Source organism: Hyla sarda, chromosome 2, assembly GCF_029499605.1.
Source record: "Hyla sarda isolate aHylSar1 chromosome 2, aHylSar1.hap1, whole genome shotgun sequence".
Lineage (NCBI taxonomy): Eukaryota > Metazoa > Chordata > Amphibia > Anura > Hylidae > Hyla > Hyla sarda.
The window spans coordinates 96,029,569-96,044,511 of NC_079190.1; the positions used below are offsets into that span (position 1 = coordinate 96,029,569).

Here is a 14,943-nt window from a genome sequence, read left to right on the forward strand (position 1 = left end):
TTATACCACAAATACCAGCATACATTCAAGATACGAAACACCTTTTATGTCAACTCGAAGTACAAAAATGCCACTGATTATTCCTGGGTTACAGCTGACGTCACATCTCTCTACTCTGTCATCCCTCATAATTTAGCTATTGTAGCTTTGCAGTGGTTCCTATCGATTTATTCATCATACTCTCCTGAATTATGTGAATTTTTGTGTGTTGCAGTTACCTTCCTTTTAGAACACAATTTTTTTTATGTTCAATGGAGGTTTTTTCCTCCAAATCACAGAAGCATCAATGGGGGCCAAATTCTCCCGCTCGTTAGCTAATATTTTCATGTCCTGGTGGGAATCTACCTGCTTGTTTTCTCCTGACAATCCCTTTACTGATCGGTTGGTTTGGTACGGTCGCTACATTGATGACCTCATATTTATATGGGGTCCCGGTGTAGCGACCGTACCAGAGTTTTCATCTTCCCTTAATTCTAATCATTGTAATTTATGCTTTACAGTTACCCACCATCAGCATGCGGTTTCATTTTTAGACGTTAATTTACAGGGTGATCCCACCACACAGGTAATTTCTTCTACGACCTTTCGTAAAAGCACGGCAGTTAACTATATCCTGTGTGCCCGCTCATGTCACCCACCGCATGTTACTAAGAACCTGCCGGTGGGTGAGATGATTCTGGCACGCAGGAATTGCTCCACCGATTCTGATTTCATTAAGGAGGCTGACTCCATCAAAAAAACGCTTACTGTCCAGGAGCTACCCACGGTGGTCTCTTGACAGAGCTAAAAAGATCGCACATGATAAAAACCAATCGGAACATCGGGACAAAATACCCACTTTACAAATTCTACTACTTCCAACCCTTCTCCTGTCATCTTCACTACCCCTTACAGTACGGATTTCTCTACTATTTGCAAAATCATTCATTCACATATGATTCTATCTGATCCCTTATTCCATGCTGTCAAACAATCCGGATACCGATGGATAGCTAAACGGGCACCTACTTTAGGTCAGAAAGTTTCTCAAAGTCTTTTTTCAGTACCCGACCCTCACCTGCAACGTGGCTTTCTTATCCAGGATCGTACAGATGCGGCCATAACCGGTGTATATGCTGTTCGGTGATGCATGTGACCAAAACCTTTACTTCTTATGCCAATAACAGTTTTTTGAGAAAACAATACATCAATTGTAATACCACCTATGTGGTCTATCTGGTCTCATGCACCTCCTGCCGATTACAGTATGTAGGCTGTACGATCAACCCGTTGAAGGTGAGGTTACGTAAACACCTGTCCGATATTCCCCATTTTTCCTCAAAAAACGTCTCTGCAGTTTCTAAACACTGTGCAGAAAAACACCAAGGTAGTTTTGCTTCTCTTCAGTTTTCTGCTATTGAGAGGGTTTATCCATCTAAAAGGGGAGGTGACCACAGAGAGAAACTCCTAAATAGAGAAATATTTTGGATTCTGAAACTTTCTACACGTACACCTTCTGGTTTAAATAGAAGACAAGATGTCATACTGCATTATTGATAACCATGGAGTTGTGTGTCAGAATACAGACTTGCTGTTGGTCAACTATTTTCATTATTAGCATATATATATATATATATATATATATATATATATATATATATATTTATATATTTTTTTTAGTTTCACTTATTTTAATATTTGTATCTGACACATTTCTCCCATGTGCATTTATCATTAGTATTGTTTTTGTTATATTTTTTCTATCTTGACATCCTTCTATATACTTATCTGTGATATGCATCTTTCAATGTGTATTTGCTACCTTGCATCCCCTACTATACATATTTATTTATCCCAATTTTTTTATATATCTATTTACTTCGTATTCTGGGGTTTGCTGATATGTCTCCACATTCGCTTTGTTTTTATTCTATTTTTGTATTACATTTTCTGGCTGTTTTTTTATGCCAGTTTAATATACCTTTAATGCCACTATATTTGTAAAAACATGTAAAGGGTTAATCCCACCTGACCACACCACCTGTGCTCGAGTGGGATTGCTCCACCTTTATATACCTGTGTTTTCCTTGCACTTGTTGCATGACTAAGAGCGCTTGGCGCTTGAAACGCGTAACCTCTGTTGTTCCTTGTATGTCCCTTGAATAAAGACTGTTTTATTGCTATTGAAGCTGGATCCAACTCTGCTTTCTTCTCAACTGTTCCACATGGTTTAGTGCCTTTCTTGCAGAGTTTCCCTCTAATGCCATTGACAACGGCCCAGGTGGCCGAGTTAGATGCCCCCTTTTCTGGTGAGGAACTTTCTTTAGCTATTGCTTCTTTGCAGTCGGGAAAAACTCTGGGACTGGTTGGCATGATTGGAGACTGGTACAGGGCGAATGAGGAGCGGCTGATACCTATAATACTGAATCTTTTTAATGTGGCCTTGGAGACTGGGAGACTTCCTGACTCCATGAGGAAGGAAGGGAGGGGAAGGGGTCATGTTAGCTTAGATGTCTATAAAGCAAGGTTTGGTCCTTGGATCCAGGCATGGGCTCAATTGTTGTATGATAGTCCCAGGGCTAGGGTGCGAACTAATCTGGAGGTCTCAGACCTTTCAGCTAGGTAGGGGCACAAGGCAAGGCTGTCAACTTTATCCCTTTTTGTTTGATTTAACAGTTGATCCTTTGGCGGCGGCCATCCGTATGTCCAAGGATATTCATGGGGTTCGTAGAGGTCCCTTGGAAGAAAAAGTGTCCATGTATGGGGATTACACTCTGGTTTACTTGGCGGATGTACAGGGTTCCCTGAGGGCTTTGTTTTCACTACTGGATGAATTTAACTCCTTTTCTGGGCTCCAGGTTAACTGGGCCAAGTCTTCCCTGATGCCTTAGTCTGTGGCAATGGAACCTGTTCCATCTCTTCTTCATGGGTTGCAGACAGTTACTCAATTTCGATATTTGGGAGTAGAGGTTTCTGCTTGCGTGACTTATGTGAGGCTAAATCTGGAGCCGGTGTTATTGTCGGTGACGACTAAATAACAAGCTTGGTCACCGTTACCCCTCTCCCTGGCTGGCCGGATTAATATTTTTAAAATTATACATCTACCTAAGTTTCTATATATTTTCCATTTATCGCAGATGATTCATCCTAAGAGGTTCTTTACGAGGCTGAGTGGCGCTTGGAGGTCCTACAATTGGCAAGACAAACCACCGCGGTTGGGTCAGGCGCTGCTTCAGGCGTCCAAATAGAGAGGTGGTTTAGCTACTCCTAACATGCATAATTACTTACTAGCGTCTCAGTTGGTGTATGTTGCCTGGTGGATCTAACTGGATCTGGCAAATGCCTCTACTGCTCTTGCGGGTTCGTATGAAATGGTGACTAATTCTCTGTATAGACATACTTTTACTTCCAAGCTGTTGACCCCTCTTAGAACTGTGGCTAAGGTATGGTCGGTGGTCTCTGGATGCTTTCCGTTGCCGTTCCTGTCCCCTAGAGCACCTCTGTGGGGGAAATCATCATTTTGAGCACCTGCAGGGGTTTGAGGCGGACGGATTCTGGAGCGGTCACAGAATCAAGTTTGCCATGCATTTGTTTGGGGAGTTTCTCTCTTTCCACGAACTGTGTGACCACTATCATCCGTTTGAGTTGGTTTTTGTTAAATGGGTGGGTGATATTCCCGATTTGACAGACGAGCAATGGCGAGAAGTAACAAAAACCTATTACCCCACAGTGGTTAGCCCTAGAGATTTATTCAGGTTCGACTCATTTTACTTTTATATTATACTCTGGTTAGGTTGGTCCGTATTGGGGTCTCCTCCTCAGATTCTTGTTTCCGGTATTATGCAGATGTGGGCTCTTGTATACATGCGATGTGGAGCTGCCCTTGTGTAGAACCCTTCTGGAGGGAGGTGATGCAGTTTTTGACGGATCACTTAAACAACCGGAGAGAATACATAGGGAAATTCTGTTCGGATACTTCCCCCTCCTCCCATTACACGGCGGTTTAACCTGGTAAACAAGTATGTACCGTTATACAGGACACTGTACATTAGTCGCAAATGTCCCAAGAAATTCGATAGGGTCTGGATGCCATGGCTCCTAATTGGAGAGTCGGCAGTAGAGCGGGTAAGTTCTCCTGGGTAGTTCCGCAGATACTATCTTGGACTGAAAAGTGAAGGGGTGCTCCAGGAGTGTGAGTATGTGGTTGTCTATAGTTCTGTCTATTGTCTTGATATCGGTCGGGTGTGGATCTCCTTGACTTCCTATCCCTGTGTAGCTATGTACCCTAAATGTACCTATGCATTTGGAGGAGATGCGGGAGTATGGTACTTGACTATGTTCTGGTACTTTATCTGTTTTATAAGATTTTTAAAAAGTGCTAAATAAATACTTTAAAAAAACAAAAACAAAAAAACGTAAAATTAGTGTCCGGGTCCTGAATGCCCTAGTTCTCCTGAGCTATAGGATGTACCAACAAACCCATATACGGTGTCTGTTTTTCACTACATTATAATTAAGCTTACATGGATTGGTTACATTTATATATTTATTCCAATGGGTGACACTGTCCAGTGCTTCTATATGGGATCAGGCATGCTGAAATTTAACCTGCCACACTGAGCCGTCTTTTCAACACTAGATGATAGATAGCTCCTACATGTTCTGTATTGAAGTAGATATTGATCTAATGTGTGTGGCCAGTTTAAGGCAGAGATAAGGGGCATAACACAAAGAAGCCTTTTACTTACCACAGGGGTAAGGGCCATTTGGCAGCTGTATATCCGTGCAAGGCCAAAGTCAGCTAGTTTCACCTGTCCACAGCTGGTGACCAGGATATTTTCTGGCTTCAGGTCACGGTGCACAATGCAGTTCAAATGTAGGAACTCTAAGCCAGAGAGAAACTGTCTCATTAGGTTCTACAGAGAAAAAAAAAAAAGAGAAAACATAACTCAGCATATATAGAAAAAAAATGAGCTAATCCAAAAGAAATTAGGGTATCAAGGAAAATAAGGTAACAATTAGCAACAACTATAATGTTGAGAACTGTGGTCCTACTCCCTAAGCACCCTATGGTAATAGGGTGGCAGTGTGCTTGCAAGACTGCCGCTCCATTCACTGATCTGGGACGGACAAAAGGTCAAGTACAATCTCCGCTAGTCCCATAGCAACAAACAGGGTGGCGGTTATGCAAGCACAATATTGCTCCTTTCTCACAGGGCACTTAGGATCTGCCAGGACCTGCAGTAAAACACATTTATCATCTACCCTATGAATAGGTGACAACGATTTTATAGTGGGAAAGAGACCATTGAGGACTAAGCCTTGGGTTAGACTTATGCCAGTGGCTATCATTTACAACCACCAGGTCCACCATTTGCCATACTTTGATCAATATTGGCATAGCAATAACAATAGATGGCCAGTGTAGGAGTTTGGTGCAATCAAAGCACTGTAAAGTATGGTGCTGATGTAGTGGCTATCAATGTCACTTTATATTACCATACCTCATGTCAGTAGGGTGTGACACTATATGGCCACGCTATCGTCAAAGAGAATGGTCACACCAAGTTGAGGACCTGTTAAGATCATGTTTTTTGTTCATGTTTAGTGTACATGCTGGGAAAAGTTCCTGACATAAACAGTGGAATCCATCATCCATAGGTTGATAGGCTTCAAAGGCATTCATTAACCCCTTCAGGACCAAGCCCATTTTGGCCTTAAGGACCAGAGCGTTTTTTGCACATCTGACCACTGTCACTTTAAACATTAATAACTCTGGAATGCTTTTAGTTATCATTCTGATTCCGAGATTGTTTTTTCGTGACATATTCTACTTTAACATGGTGGTAAATTTTTGTGGTAACTTGCATCCTTTCCTTGTGAAAAATCCTAAAATTTGATGAAAAATTTGAAAATTTTGCATTTTTCTAACTTTGAAGCTCTCTGCTTGTAAGGAAAATGTATATTACAAATAAAAAAAATTTTTATTCACATATACAATATGTCTACTTTATGTTTGCATCATAAAAGTGACGAGTTTTTACTTTTGGAAGACACCAGAGGGCTTCAAAGTTCAGCAGCAATTTTCCAATTTTTCACAAAATTTTCAAACTCACTATTTTTCAGGGACCAGTTCAGGTTTGAAGTGGATTTGAAGGGTCTTCATATTAGAAATACCCCATTATAAAAACTGCACCCACCAAAGTATTCAAAATGACATTCAGTCATCATTTTAACCCTTTAGGTGTTTCACAGGAATAGAAGCAAAGTGAAGGAGAAAATTCACAATCTTCATTTTTTACACTCGCATGTTCTTGTAGACCCAATTTTTGAATTTTTACAAGGGGTAAAAGGAGAAAATGTATACTTATATTTGTAGCCCAATTTCTCTTGAGTAAGCACATACCTCATATGTCTATGTAAAGTGTTCGGCGGGCGCAGTAGAGGGCTCAGAAGGGAAAGAGTGATAAGGGTTTTTTGGAGAGTACATTTTTCTGAAATGGTTTTTGGGGGGCATGTTGCATTTAGGAAGCCCCTATGGTGCCAGAACAGCAAAAAACCTTAACATGGCATACCATTTTGGAAACTAGACCCCTTGAGGAACATAACAAGGAATAAAGTGAGCCTTAATACCCCACAGGTGTTTCATGACTTTTGCATATGTAAAAAAATAAAAAAAAAAATAAAAGTGTGTTTCCCCCCAAATTTCACATTTTTACAAGGGTTAATAGCAGAAAATACCCCCCAAAATTTGTAACTCCATCTCTTCTGAGTATGGAGGTACCCCATAAGTTGACCTGAAGTGCACTATGGGCGCACTACAATGCTCAGAAGAGAAGGAGTCATATTTGGCTTTTTGAGAGCAAATTTTGCTCGGGGAGCATGTCGCATTTAGGAAGCCCCTAAGGTGCCAGAACAGCAAAAAAAAAAAAAAAACACATGCCATACCATTTTGGAAACTAGACCCCTTGAGGAACGTAACAAGGGGTACAGTGAGCATTTGCCCCCCATTGGTGTCTGACAGATCTTTGGAACAGTGGGCTGTACAAGTTTTCATTTTCACGGACCACTGTTCCAAAGATCCGTCAGACACCTGTGGGGGGTAAATTCTCACTGCACCCCTCATTACATTATGTGAGGGGTGTCGTTTCCGAAATGGGGTCACATGTGGGGTTTTTTTTTTTTTGTATTTGTCAAAACCGCTGTAACAATCAGCCACCCCTGTGCAAATCACCTCAAATGTACATGGTGCACTCTCCCTTCTGGGCCTTGTTGTGCGCCCCCAGAGCACTTTGCGCTCACATATGGGGTATCTCCATAGTCTGTAGAAATTGCGTTACAAATTTTGGGGGGCTTTTTTCCCTTTTACCTCTTGTAAAAATGTAAAGTATAGGGCAACACCAGCATGTTAGTGTAAAAAATGTAATTTCCTTTTCATGAAGGGTTAAAGACGAAAAAGCCCCCCAAACCTTGTAACGCAATATCTCCCGAGTACAGCGATACCCCATATGTGACCCTAAACTGTTGCCTTGAAATACGACAGGGCTCCAAAGTGAGAGCGCCATGCGCATTTGAGGCCTAAATTAGAGATTTGCATAGGGGTGGACATAGGGGTATTCTACGCCAGTGATTCCCAAACAGGGTGCCTCCAGCTGTTGAAAAACTCCCAGCATGCGTGGACAGTCAACGGCTGTCCGGCAATACTGGGAGTTGTTGTTTTTCAACAGCTGGAGGCTCTGCTTTGGAAACAGTGGTGTACCGGATGTTCTTATTGGGGGAGGGGGGCTGTGTAGGGGTATGTGTATATGTAGTGTTTTTAACTTTTTATTTTATTTTGTGTTGGTGTAGTGTAGTGTTTTTAGGGTACAGTCACATGGGCGGGGGATTGCAGCGAGTTTCCCAGCGCAAAATTTGCTGCATCTCAAGATGCGAGAAACCCACTGTAAAAGCCTCGCCCATGTGAATGTACCCTGTACATTCACAGGGGGAGTGGGGTGCACCAGCTGTTGCAAAACCACAACTCCCAGCATGCATGGTCTGTTAGTGCATGCTGGGAGTTATAGTTTTGCAACAGCTGGAGGCGCACAGGTTAGGAAACACTGAGTTAGAAACAGACAATGTTTCCCAACCAGTGTGTCTCCAGTTGTTGCAAAACTACAACTCCCAGCATGCCCAGACAGCTGAAGGGCATGCTGGGAGTTGTAGTTCGGCAACATCTGAAGGGCCAGATGTTGCTGAACTAAAACTCCCAGCATGCCTGGACAGTCAGTGCATGCTGGGAGTTGTAGTTTTGCAACAGCTGGAAGAGTACAGTTTGGAGACCATTATAGAATGGTCTCCAAACTTAGGGCCCTCCAGATGTTGCAAAACTACAACTCCCAGCATGCCCAGACAGCCAAAGGCTGTCTAGGCATGCTGGGAGTTGTAGTTTTCAGACTCCTAGAAGCAGCAGTGAAGATCTTCACTGCTGCCTCTGAGGACCACATACTTACCTGCCGGTCCCGTCGCTGCTCGTCCACGTGGCCTGTCCCGCGCTGCTCCTCGGTCCCGCCGCTGCTCCAGGTAAGGCCGCCGGTCCCCTCGTGTCCCCCCCCCCCCCATGCCGCAGGTCCCCGCGAGCCCCTACAACCATCGTCCCCCGTTCTGCCCAACTTCCAGGGGCGGGCAGTGCGGGGGATCTGAACTTTCACCCCAGATCACTGTGATTGGTCCACAGGGACCAATCATAGTGATCGCTGACCAGAACCATCAATGGATGGTCCTGGGGGGTGAAGCAGAAGTTGTCCCCCTGCTGGAAACAGCGGGACTTCTGCCAGTTAACCCGTGCGATGCTGCGCATCCCCGGGTTAACTGAATGTCATTTATAAACGTCGGGATGCGCGAACGCACTGCACAACCCGGCGTTTATATATGACATTCTGCAGGAAGGGGTTAAAAGCCTGAAATTATACGTAGACATGTGAAGGTCTGTAAATAAGGCTGCGCTTTACTGCCTGGCTCAGTGTTCATTGCAGGAGACGGGCTCTACTATAGTTTATGGAGCCTGCCATGTTCAACAGGACACCAAGCTGGGGAGTCAAGCGTGCCACGATCAAAACTTAAAACCTGTCTGCATGACATGTCAAAAGCTTGTTTTAATGATAGTAACACTTCAAGTGTACATATCATGAGCCTTTCATGATCAGTTAAATGGATGGCAATAGCTTATGTATGTGCTTAACAGAGGTATCACCTTTAGGCTATCAAGTTATGCATTTAAAAAAAAAAAAAAAAAAAAAAAAAAAAACATTTAACATATTAACCCCTTAAGGACGCAGGACGTAAATGTACGTCCTGGTGAGGTGGTACTTAACGCACCAGGACGTACATTTACGTCCTAAGCATAACCGCGGGCATCGGAGCGATGCCCGTGTCATGCGCGGCTGATCCCGGCTGCTGATCGCAGCCAGGGAACCGCCGGCAATGGCCGACGCCCGATCGCGGGCGTCCGCCATTAACCCCTCAGGTGCCGGGATCAATACAGATCCCGGCATCTGCGGCAGTTCGCGATTTAAATGAACGATCGCATCGCCCGCAGCGCTGCTGCGGGGATCCGATCATTCATAACGCCGCACGGAGGTCCCCTCTCCTTCCTCCGTCCGGCTCCCGGCGTCTCCTGCTCTGGTCTGTGATCGAGCAGACCAGAGCAGGAGATGACCGATAATACTGATCTGTTCTATGTCCTATACATAGAACAGATCAGTATTAGCAATCATGGTATTGCTATGAATAGTCCCCTATAGGGACTATTCAAGTGTAAAAAAAATGTAAAAAAATGTAAAAGAAAAAGTGAAAAATCCCCTCCCCCAATAAAAAAGTAAAACGTCCGTTTTTTCCTATTTTACCCCCAAAAAGCGTAAAAAAAAATTTTATAGACATATTTGGTATCGCCGCGTGCGTAAATGTCCGAACTATTAAAATAAAATGTTAATGATCCCGTATGGGGAACGGCGTGAACGAAAAAAAAATAAAAAAGTCCAAAATTCCTACTTTTTTAATACATTTTATAAAAAAAAAAAAATTATAAAAAATGTATTAAAAGTTTTTTATATGCAAATGTGGTATGAAAAAAAAAGTACAGATCATGGCGCAAAAAATGAGCCCCCATACCACCACTTATACGGAAAAATAAAAAAAAGTCATCAAAATAAAGGGATTATAAACGTACTAATTTGGTTAAAAAGTTTGTGATTTTTTTTAAGCGCAACAATAATATAAAAGTTTATAATAATGGGTATCATTTTAATCGTATTGACCCTCAGAATAAAGAACACATGTAATTTTTTCCATAAATTGTACGGCGTGAAAACAAAACCTTCCAAAATTAGCAAAATTGCGTTTTTCGTTTTAATTTCCCCACAAAAATAGTGTTTTTTGGTTGCGCCATACATTTTATGATATAATGAGTGATGTCATTACAAAGGACAACTGGTCGCGCAAAAAACAAGCCCTCATACTAGTCTGTGGATGAAAATATAAAAGAGTTATGATTTTTAGAAGGCGAGGAGGAAAAAATGAAAACGTAAAAATTAAATTGTCTGAGTCCTTAAGGCCAAAATGGGATGAGTCCTTAAGGGGTTAAATGTATTTCTAGGACTTAACAGGATGAAACAGTGACATTTACTACACAATTTCAGACATATACCAGCCAAAATGAGGTCAAAAATGAAAAGGTTTTGGTCTCTGTCTGCCAATAGGTGGCTATAGACACTTTTGGTGGGTATGTTGGCAGCTTTACGTGTGGACACTTTAAACCTAAACAAGCAGCATTATTTGAAAAGGGCCTCAGTCATACATTACCAGGAGGAAGAACAGAGGAACTTCCTTTAAACACAGACTTTTTGTATGGCTATGTGGAGTCTTCTGTGTGCATTTAATTTTGGGGACATACGAGTAACACTGAAAGTTTCATTTACTATTTTACAAAGGTGGTACACATGAAGACAAGCATTTGGTCATTGTTCACCTTATGAAAACAATAACTTTATCAGGTTGTTACACGTCTGCATATGCTTCTCAAGTTCTAAAAAACAGTCACTAAAAATTTTAAGTAGACCTATCACCTAAATATACAGATCTGTAACACTTATTACTAGAAAAAACAAAAAATTTGGTGCAGAACACTAAAGAGTGTCTGGTCACCAGCTGGTTAAACTAACCATTTTGAGAAAGGGACATAGAGGAAAACTGAAAAACATGCAAGTGTTAAGCAAATGCTACAACGAGGAAATACTTGGCAATTTGTACAAGCTGTGGTGATCTATAGAACACAACATTTACAGTATTTTCCTGGAGGCTTCTGAAGAGGTTAATGAATATCAAGTCAACTGTAAGACAAACACCATTCAGTGCGGCTGCAGCTGCTCGGCCTCATCTGCCCATGACTCACACTCATTGTTCTAATGAAAACTCAATGAAGGGGAAGGAGGCAGGATCCTTGTGTACTCCATCTTCTCCACAACTTCCAGGTCAACTAATCCAAGGAATGTCTATGCTCATTCAGATATCAAAGCTCATCCACATACAGCACATCCGAGCATCCGCACATACAGTCACATAAAGCCGCATTCTCAGTGCACACAAGACCCTCAATTTAATACCAACAAAAGCAGCATTGACTATTTAACTAGATCACTTATTTCAGATTATGAATTTTGACTATTTGTCTTACAGCGATAAACATCACTGGATAGATGATCGACTGAACTACTCTCCACTGAGTGGAAGCTGCTGTATATAGAGGCTCTCACTGAAGTATTATACCATCACACACTTTTATACTGGTGCCAGAAAGTTAAAAAGGTTTGTAAATTACTTCTATTTAAAAATCTTAATCCTTCCAGCACTTATCGGATGCATGCTCCACAGGATGTTCTTTTATTTTTGAATTTCCTTTCTGTCTGACAACCGTGCTCTCTGCTGACACCTCCATGTCAGGAACTGTCTGGAGCAGGATAGGTTTGCTATGGGGATTTGCGCCTACTCTAGACTGTTCCTAAAATGGACAGAGGTGTCAGCAGAGAGCACTGTGGTCAAACAAAGAATTTAAAAAGAAAAGAACTTTTGAAACATACAGCAGTGCTAAGTACTGGAAGGGTTACGATTTTTAAACAGAAGTAATTTACAAGTTAAATTTTCTGGCACCAGTTGATTTGAAAAAATAAAAAATGTAAAATGTTTTCCAGTGGAGTACCACTTTAAAAGAAGTACACCAGGTTTGTTTTTTGTTTCTCTCATATAGGCCGACATTTATCATTGTCTTTAGACAGTTTTTTTTGTCTAAAAAAGGCGCAAGCAGGGTTTATTTGCGCCTTTTGGTTTACTCATTTCTGCTGATTTTGAGTTGCAATCCACTCATTTTGGCAGTACACATGATATGGAAGGGATTTATGAACCGCATCTTTTTGTGAAAAGGCATAAAAAAGGCGCAAAGCCACTGAAAGTCTCTAAAACTACACCAGCCCAGACTTATCTTAGCTTTTTGGTGTATGTGAAGAGAGAAATTTCAGAAAATGTGACCCGCACAAAATTTATCAAATGCTCTGTGACCATTTAGTAAATGGTGATCCTACACATTACCAGCACACACAAAAAAAAAAATAAAAAAAAAAATAAATAAATAAAAAGGTGTAGAAAAATGCTTCACTTACACCTACAATGATAAATGCCGGCCAATATGCACACTCACCACTATTTCCAATTCCTGCAGCACCAGCTGTTTCATTCCTGCTCAGCATCACACATACATTTTATTATTGTAGCTGGATCCCGTAACCAGCGCCAGAAATTTACATGACTATGTATCTTATGAAGGGGTCTGGCCTGATCAGCTGACTTCATGTACTCATGTACATTACATGACGTATTACCAGCATTGTCCACACCTACATCATCCCCTCCCTCTTTTGCATATACAGTAACCCCCCCGACCTACGATAAAATCGACATACGATGGCCTCTCAGAGGCCATCGCATGTCGATGTCAGCATCGACATACGATGCTTTTATATGTCGGGGCCATCGCATTAACTGCTATCCGACAGCGCAAAATGCTTAAGCTGCTGTCGGATAGCAGTGTAATGTGCCCCAGCAGGTTCACTTACCTATTCCCGATGCTCCGGGTCCACTTCGCGATCCTCCGGTGTCTTGCGCATCTTCTCCTGGTTCCGGGCCTTGCTTTCCGGCATCGTTATTACGTCACTACGCACGCCGCGCCGGCGCAGCAGCGTAATAACGTCACCAGAAAGCGAGGCCCGGACCCTGCAGAAGATGCGCAAGACACCGGAGGATCGCGAAGACGACACCGGAGCAGCGGGACAGCATCGGGAGCCCCTGGAACAGCAGCGGGAGCGGTGGGGACCTGGTGCGGAGCGGCGGGGACAGGTGAGTACAGCTTCCTATACTTTACATTGCACGGATCCCTCAACATACGATGGATTCGACAAACGATGGGTCGTTTGGAACGAATTACCATCGTATGTTGAGGGACCACTGTATGCAGAGGTTTTCTGTCTTCTCTTGATCTTCAGTGACCACCTCCACATTATTTAGGGGCCCAACATGCTCTGTCTTTTTTTTCCCATTTATATAAAACATTTTGGGGAATTTGTTTTGGATTCTTTGGCCACCTGCCTTTCGTTGCAAATTTTAGTTTCTTTTATTGCTTATATTTCCTCAAAAATGTTATCAAGCACTAATTTGGTCATTTATTTGTCCTGCAGGAGTGATCAGCTGTCATTTTATTCTCATAACAATATTTGTCTTAAAAAAATACACTTTGGAAAAGGAAACACATCAAAACTGCATGTGGTGTGAACTGACATCAATCCCAGGGATGTAGAAATCCTATAGCCCGACGCCCGGGACAAGTAGTTTTGGGCGCCGGGCAGGTGAATTGTTTATAGATTTAGCCCTGTATCGAGCAGGGACAGACAGACTTCCCCCTTATTCTTCGGTGTGAGGCGCAGGAGGCGATGGAAGTCTCCACCTCACACCAGCACTCAGAGTGTATGGAGGGGGCGGCGGCCTCCAGCTGACTGCAGAGCCCCCTTATCCCCCCTCCCGGAGGATGGACGGAGCTCAGAAGACACAGCAGGGTGAGAGAAAGGACGTAGACAGCTCCGTGCACAGCTCCATCCCCCGCACTCAGCTCTATCCCTCCCCCTGCTCTGTCTCCACAGGACCTAATCCACCACGGGGCGGCTGCTTGTTTGCACGGGGAAAACACAGAGCAGGGGGGTGAGGGGGAGGACGGAAATCTCACCTCACACCGGCCGGGACTACAGCTCTGATGTCCACTCATGGCGGCTCAGGTGAGGAGACCGAGAATACAGGCGGCGGCAGGAAGGGTGGTTGTATATGTATATTGTGAGTGTATGTGTGATGTGTGTATGTAATGTATGATGGGGGGGCAGCGGCAGGTGTATGTATGATGTGTGCATATGTATGGTGTATATCAGTGTTTCCCAACCAGGGTGCCTCCAGCTGTTGCAAATCTACAACTCCCAGCATGCCCTGGGCATGCTGGGAGTTGTAGTTTTGCAACAGCTGGAGGCACCCTGGTTGGGAAACACTGGTGGATATGTATGGTGTGAGTGTATGTGTGTATAATGTCTAAGTGTGATGTGTGTGTGATGTGTATGTAATGTATGATGTTTGTGTATGTGATGTATGATGTGGGGTGGGCAGCGGCGGGTGTATGTATGATGTGTGCATATGTATGTGTATATGTATGGTGTGAGTGTATGTGTGTATGATGTCGATGTGTATGTAATGTATGATGTGTGTATAATGTCTAAGTGTGATGTGTATGGGATGTATGATGTGGGGGGGGCAGCGGCAGGTGTATGTATGATGTGTGCATATGTATGTGTATATGTATGGTGTGAGTGTATGTGTGTAATGTATGATGTGTGTATAATGTCT

General features: G+C 42.9%; 1 protein-coding gene across 3 annotated transcripts in view; it reads right to left on the reverse strand.

The window, feature by feature from the left end:
- Window positions 1-14,943, reverse strand: part of CDK4 (cyclin dependent kinase 4) — an 87,142-nt gene that overhangs the window by 28,542 nt on the left and 43,657 nt on the right. For all 3 annotated transcript variants that reach the window (XM_056562614.1, XM_056562613.1, XM_056562612.1), the window contains exon 4: window positions 4,728-4,895. In XM_056562614.1, coding sequence (XP_056418589.1) covers window positions 4,728-4,895 — 168 coding nt within the window. The remainder of the gene's footprint in view (window positions 1-4,727; window positions 4,896-14,943) is intronic.